This window comes from Leucoraja erinacea, chromosome 8, assembly GCF_028641065.1.
Source record: "Leucoraja erinacea ecotype New England chromosome 8, Leri_hhj_1, whole genome shotgun sequence".
NCBI classification, from domain to species: Eukaryota; Metazoa; Chordata; class Chondrichthyes; order Rajiformes; family Rajidae; genus Leucoraja; species Leucoraja erinaceus.
The window spans coordinates 36,367,017-36,373,995 of record NC_073384.1 but is presented as its reverse complement, the minus strand read 5'-3'; the positions used below and the strand labels follow the sequence as shown (position 1 = coordinate 36,373,995).

The 6,979-nt window shown below is 46.6% G+C and overlaps 1 protein-coding gene across 1 annotated transcript in view; it reads left to right on the top strand.

Annotated features, from left to right (window-relative positions):
* The first annotated feature begins 4,821 nt into the window (after window positions 1-4,821).
* cep43 (centrosomal protein 43) overlaps window positions 4,822-6,979 on the top strand; it is a 49,683-nt gene continuing 47,525 nt past the window's right edge. The window contains 1 exon segment of the mRNA XM_055639460.1: window positions 4,822-5,095. Within this exon segment, the coding sequence (XP_055495435.1) occupies window positions 5,015-5,095 (81 nt within the window). The 5' untranslated portion in view covers window positions 4,822-5,014.

Here is a 6,979-nt window from a genome sequence, read left to right as displayed (position 1 = left end):
AGAGATGGATCAGCAATGATTGATTAGCGGAGCAGACTTAATGGGCCGAATGGCCTAATTCTGCTCCTATCACTTATGTTTGCATTTTATGTTTGCTTTGCAATACCCAGTCATGGGTATTAAACGATCATGGCAGCAGGGTTGTAGCACAATCCTTAATGCCTCAATAATTCTTGCAAAGATATTAATGCTTTTTTTAAAGCAGTGCAGTCATGGCAATGAATGGACATTCTGTATCGTGATTTTAAGTACGATTCCCATTCTGGTTCTGATGATACATCTTGGACCAGAAACAGTAACTTTAATTCTCTTTTCATAGATACTGTATGACTTGCTCTGTGTGTTCACCATTTTCTGGTTTTATTTATTTCCAGCATTGACGGTGAATCTGATATTTCTACTCCCATTTAAAAATGCGGTATATTAGCTTTACTGAGTTGTACGGACCACTGCCAGACTCAATACCCGGCTTAAACATTTGTTGATCTCACGCAGCGAAGATCCATGTTCTAAATTTGTCTTTGCATATTTTTGTTAAAGAGGAAAGTTTTAGCATGTTTAATCGAGTTGCATCTGTATAAATCAGATATGCACATATATACACATGTACAGGGAGACAATTCAATTCAATGATACCTTGTTGTCACATGTGCCCAGGTACAGTGAAATTCTTTGTTTTTGCGTACAAGTACGCAACGAATCGCCACATATCTGGCACTGACAAAGTCACAAATTACTCATTATAATCCCGATGGTCCCTCTTTGTTCTCGCCCCCCCCCCCCCCCCCCCCACTGTCAGGAGTACAGCTTAATGTGGTTGAAAACAGCTTTAATTCATGACAATGTTGACGACAGTCATCCGACCTACACTTTCAATATATGACCATAGCAAAATTCTATAGATTCTACAACCGTACACAGATTGGAAGGTTGTAACAAAGGACACAAAGTGCTGGAGTAACTCAGTGGGTCAGAGAGCATCTCTGAAGAACATGGATAGGCGATGTTTCACCCATCAGGTCGGGACCCTTCTTCAGACTGATTGTGTGAGGGGAGAGGGGGAGAAGGTTGGGAGAGATGAGGGGCAAGATAAAGTATGGCAGGTAATAGGTGAACTCAGGCAAAGGGGGGGTGAGTTGATAAGCAGATGGTTGGACAAATGCCAGAGATTAAAACAAGGTATGGGACAAAAGGATTGAAGAGTTGCAAATTTTAGTGCAATGTTTAGTGAAAATGTTCATTATGTCTCCCCACCAAGAAAAACATCAATCTGCCTAAAAAAGAATGATTGATACCACTTTTAGGTAGTTTTCATGTGGACATGCGCACTTTATAAGAATTGCACAAAAGACATCACTAAGTTTGGTACACCAGCTGTTCTTTTTGTTGAGCACCAATAACAGAGCATTTTTCCTGGTAGCAGAAACGTAACACAATCGTGGCCGTGAAGGAGAGAGTTGTAAGTTCCCTCAGTTATATTAGTTCTGGTGATAAAAACTGAGATGGATGTTTTGTATGCCAAAGGGGACAGGACAATAGCTTGTGCCATCATGGGAAGATCTGGCAATGGTGGACATGATATTGAATCCCTAAAGTATGCAGCAGTGCTAGAGAAATGTTTGACCTCGTCGAGCATGTTAAGGTAAGCTCTAGGTCTACTGAAATGCTTGCCTTTTTAGTCACTGAGTGACATCCTGCATGGAAACAGCTCACTGAGTCCATGCTGACCATCAACAATCTATTTACACAAATTCTACATTAATCCCCTTGTTCTTTGTTTCATGCAGCTGCTCTAAATGTTGCAGGCTAACTCTAAAACAACCAATCACAACATCAGGCCACTTGCAGATGATAGCTGTCAATAAAGCGTGTTTCATAATGATTAATTGTTAGAGTTGGAGATACGAGGAACTGCAGATACTGAAATCTTGATGGAATAACTTGATGGGTCAGGCAGCATCTGTGGAAGAAATAGATGTGTAACTGTTTGTGTCGGAACCCTTCAGACCTGTGTAACTTCTAATAGTGAGTAAGCGCTTCAAAGTTGTAGGCTTATTACATCATGATTGCTTCACCTATGGTTGGGTTCTATCAAATTTAGCACCTAGTAATTCTAACTTAAAGTCTGTGTTTTTCTAATTCAAGACCAATCCAAATGTCTGGTAAACGACTGTTATGGGCAGCTAGCTATCGCAACAGAACTGCATTTTTTAAATACAAAACAAAATTTACTCGATCACTAGGGAATCAATAGTCTGCTGATCAATAGGGAATAAAATTAAAATTTGCTTTTTCAGCATTTATTATGCAGTATGGCGGGTCGAATAAGCAAGCCACGCCTGGTGAATCAAAGAGATCTTTATTGATGAAGTAAAGAGAACACGCAAATGGGGGAAGGCTGACCCAGGGCTCTATACTTATACAAGGGCACACCCCTAAACCCCGTGACAACTCCTTCCCGCCATTCACAGTCATGTGACCCTGCCCCCGACCGCTGAGGGTTTGCATAATGAGTGGCCTAAACACCGGGTGGCGCCGCAGCAGATCCGGAGGCACCTAGACGAACGAGGCGTTGCCTCCATTCACTCCCTGAGGAAATCTGCGCCCTGAAACAGCTGGGAAAGTCAGCCACCGTAAAGGCCCAGGTAAAATGGCATGGACCAAAAATGAGCGGGATCGTGCAAATTCCATACGTCTGTATGGAGCTGCCGTTGACTGCAGTCAGTGAAGGCCCCCACTTGCCAGTCGGGTGTCCACCCCCGATTTTAAAACTAACCTCAGCCACCAGCTTTTTTAAGATCCAGTTTATACAACACTACTGTCCTTCCTATTAAAAGTCAGTTAGCCAGTCTACAGTTCGCAATGTTGCATCCATCTCGGGATCACACTGTCCCTAGTCAAAAATTGGACTATCAGATAACCACCGATTGCCCGCCCTGATTTGTCCTGGTCTTTTCTTGCTTCCAGTCACCCGTCTTATTCTGAAGAGTCCCAACCCAAATCTCATGCAGGGGAGCAGAGAGGATCATTGGCGTCTCCCTATCCTCGGTACAAGAACTGTTCCAGAGCCGCTGTCTGAAAAAAGCTCAGAGAATTGCTAAGGACAAACTGCACCCCCTCCACATACACCTGGATCTCCTGCCATCAGGCAAGAGATATCGAAGCATCAAAGCCCGGACTACAAGACTGCTAAACAGCTTCCTACCACAGGCTGTGAGGCTGCTAAACAGTCACTCTGTACTCACAGTCACTTGATTCTGCGGCTGGCACGGACACTTTAATAACTGGCACTGACCACTCAAATCAGCTGCCCCGGACATTTTTTATGATTGGTTTATTGTATTTTAACATTGTGTTTTTACCTGCTTTTAACTATTTATACTGTTCCATCAGGGACTGGATTGTTTTTAGTGTTATTATGTGTGAAATGTTTTAAATTTCATGTGCGATGCTCCGCTATTCACTGGGAAACATCTTTTCATTTTGCACTGTACAACTGTTGCTTGCAAGATGACAATAAAGGTTGATTGATTGATTGATTGAAGGAAAACTACCACCGAATGCCAACTTATAGGTTTAATTTACTGATTGATTGAAACATGGAAACAGGCCCTTTGGTCCATAAAATGCCCGCTGACCATTGATCACTCATTAACACAATTTGTCATTTCACTTTTTCATCCACTTCCTACACATTAGGGGCAATTTTACAGAGGCCAATTGACCTACAAACCCACATGTCTTTGGGATGTGCGAATGTATAAACTCCACAAAGGCAATGCCTTTGGTCAGGATTGAACATGGGTCTATGGCGCTATGAAGCAGCGGCTCTACCAGGTGCACCACTACGCTGCCCTTACTGACTTGAAAATGGCGGCACTAAATAAAAGCTGCGTTTCTCACATCTTCCAATCGAAATGTAACCAATTTGAAAAAAATGTCTAAATCCAGCTTACAAAATAAAAAGAGACAAAATGTGCTGGAGTAACTTAGCGTGTCCGGCAACATCTGGAGAAAAAAGATAGGTGGCGTTTTGGGATCGTTCTTAAGACTGATTGTGTTGTGGTGGGATGGAAGAATCCTAGAAGAGCCTGGTGAGTGTAGTGGATACAGGTGAGGGGAGAGGTGGATAAGGAGATGATTGGACAAATGTCAGAGATGAAAAGACTAGAGGTGTGAGATAAGGATAGAAGCGGTATGAACTGAAGCCAAATGGGGGGGGGGGAGAGAAATTAGTGCAAACCCAGGTGAGGGAGAGGGTTAAGTTGTTTGTATGTTAGTTACCTAAAATTGGAGACCTCAATGTTCATACTACTGGGTTATAAGCTACCCAAGCGAAATATGAGGTGCTGTTCCACCAGTATAGAAAATAAAACCTGGTGACAGCAGTACCCAGCTATTATCAGGCAACAGAATCATCCTATCACTAATTAAACCTGACCTCACATCCACCTCATCAGACTAGCTTTAATCGGACTTTCCTGAACTTTATCTTGCACTAAACATTATTTCCTTTATCCTGTATCGGTACGATGTGGATTGTAATCATGTACAGTCCTTCGGCTGCCTGGATAAGATTCAGATTCAGATTCAGATTCAATCAGATTCAGATTCAGATTCAATTCATAACACGCACCAAGAAAGCTTGTCATTGTACACCGGTACACGTGACAATAATCAACTAAACGACCCCAGCGCGCGTGCCCCCCCGGCCGCGCCGGCGAGTGTCGGGAGCGCGCTCGTCGGCCGCTCGCGTCCTAGTTCCCGCCGCCGCTCGCGCTCCTGCTGCGGGCCGACGGTTCGCGCTAGCGTTCGGCTCGCGGCCTCGCTTTCGTCACAGTGGCTTTAAAGTTTAACGGCTGTGGACGTGAGTTTTTTTTAAAACGTCAACGGCCGCCAGTGATGTGAATGGACGTCCTGTCTGGTCGTGACTTGCTCTGGTTTGCTGGGGGGGGGGAAGCAGACGGTTGCGAAAGCGCTGGCGGGCGGGGAGCGCTAGGTGAGGGAGGTGAAGATGTCGGCGGAGGAGGACACGGAGCTGCGGGACCTGTTGGTGCAGACACTGGAGAGCAGCGGCGTGTTGAACAAGATCAAGGTCAGTTCCCTCACGCTCCCGCTCGGCCGCTTCCCATCGGTGGTGGAGCCGCTGCTCGCCGGGACGCTGGTTGGAAGCAGCTCGGGTGTCGGCGAAGTTTGTGGCCGCAATGGATCAAGGATGGTGAAACCCAGTGACAGGCGAGGGGTGGGGGTTGTGAGCAAAAATCTTTTAGCAGAGCTCTGCTATAAGATCTTTGCTTGTGAGAGGGGTGGGTGAGAGAGGAGGGGGGGGGGGGGGGGGGTCTGAGGTTTGGGCGGTGAGGGGGGAAACCCGGTATGTGAGGGGAAGGGGGTGTGAGAGGAGTGGGGAGTTGGGGTGGGGTGAGAAGGGGGAAGAGGATGGTGAAAGAAAGAATGGGTGCTTGAGGGAGATGGAGATGTGGAACTCTGCCACAGAAGGTAGTTGAGGCCAGTTCATTGGCTATATTTAAGAGGGAGTTAGATGTGACCCTTGTGGCTAAAGGGATCAGGGGGTATAGAGAGAAGGCAGGGATGGGATACTGAGTTGGATGATCAGCCATGATCATATTGAATGGCGGTGCAGGCTCGAAGGGCCGAATGGCCTACTCCTGCACCTATTTTCTATGTTTCTATGTTGGATGGGTGCGAGAGGGTGAGGGTGGGGCACGCACAAACGAGGGGAGAGGATGGGGGCATATGCAAAGGGTGGGGGAGAGCGAAGGATTGCAAAGTAAAGGAGGGGGTAATGGGGGTAGTGGTGGCAAATGAACATATTAGAGAGGTGTAGGGGGAGCTGTGATCAGAGGGGAGCAGTAAGAGTGTGGGCGGCTGGACAGTCGAGGAAGAATGGGGATGGTCAAGGAGCGGCTGGGGCAGAGGGCTGGGTAATTAGTGCAGGGGACGAGGAACCAAAGGGAGAGCCAGCGAAGTTGTGTGTAGGAGTAGATTATGAGGGAATTGGACAGGCAGAGTTCTTGTAATGTCATCTTAATGTTCGCACAATCGGTGGGGAAAGGATTGCAGAATAAAGAAAATTGTACAAAAGTAAAATTTCAGATGCTACAAATATTCTCAGTATTAATTATAATGGCACTGGCACCTAGAGTAGCTTCATGATAGAGTAATTGGACAAAGTCATTTGGTGTCAAAGATTCAGCACTCCTCAGATTCAGATTCAGATTCAATTTTAATTGTCATTGTCAGTGTACAGTACAGAGACAACGAAATGCATTTAGCATCTCCCTTGAAGAGCGACATAGCAAACGATTTGAATAAAAAATAAATAATAAGTGTCCGGGGGGGGGGGGGGGGGGGGGGGGGGGGGGGAAGGGGGGGGGGGGATTGGCAGTCACCGAGTTACGTTGTTTAGTAGAGTGACAGCCGCCGGAAAGAAGCTGTTCCTCGACCTGCTGGTTCGGCAACGGAGAGACCTGTAGCGCCTCCCGGATGGTAGGAGGGTAAACAGTCCATGGTTGGGGTGAGAGCAGTCCTTGGCGATGCTGAGCGCCCTCCGCAGACAGCGCTTGCTTTGGACAGACTCAATGGAGGGGAATGTGGAACCGGTGATGCGTTGGGCAATTTTCACCACCCTCTGCAGTGCCTTCCGGTCGGAGACAGAGCAGTTGCCATACCATACTGTGATGCAGTTGGTAAGGATGCTCTCGATGGTGCAGCGGTAGAAGTTCACCAGGATCTGAGGAGACAGATGGACCTTCTTCAGTCTCCTCAGGAAGAAGAGACGCTGATGAGCCTTCTTGATCAGAGTAGAGGTATTGTGGGTCCAAGAGAGGTCATCGGAGATGTTGACTCCCAGGAACCTGAAGCTAGAAACACGTTCCACCTCCGTCCCGTTAATGTGGATGGGGGTGTGCGTGCCGCCTCTGGACTTCCTGAAGTCTACAATGAGCTTCTTGCAGTTAAG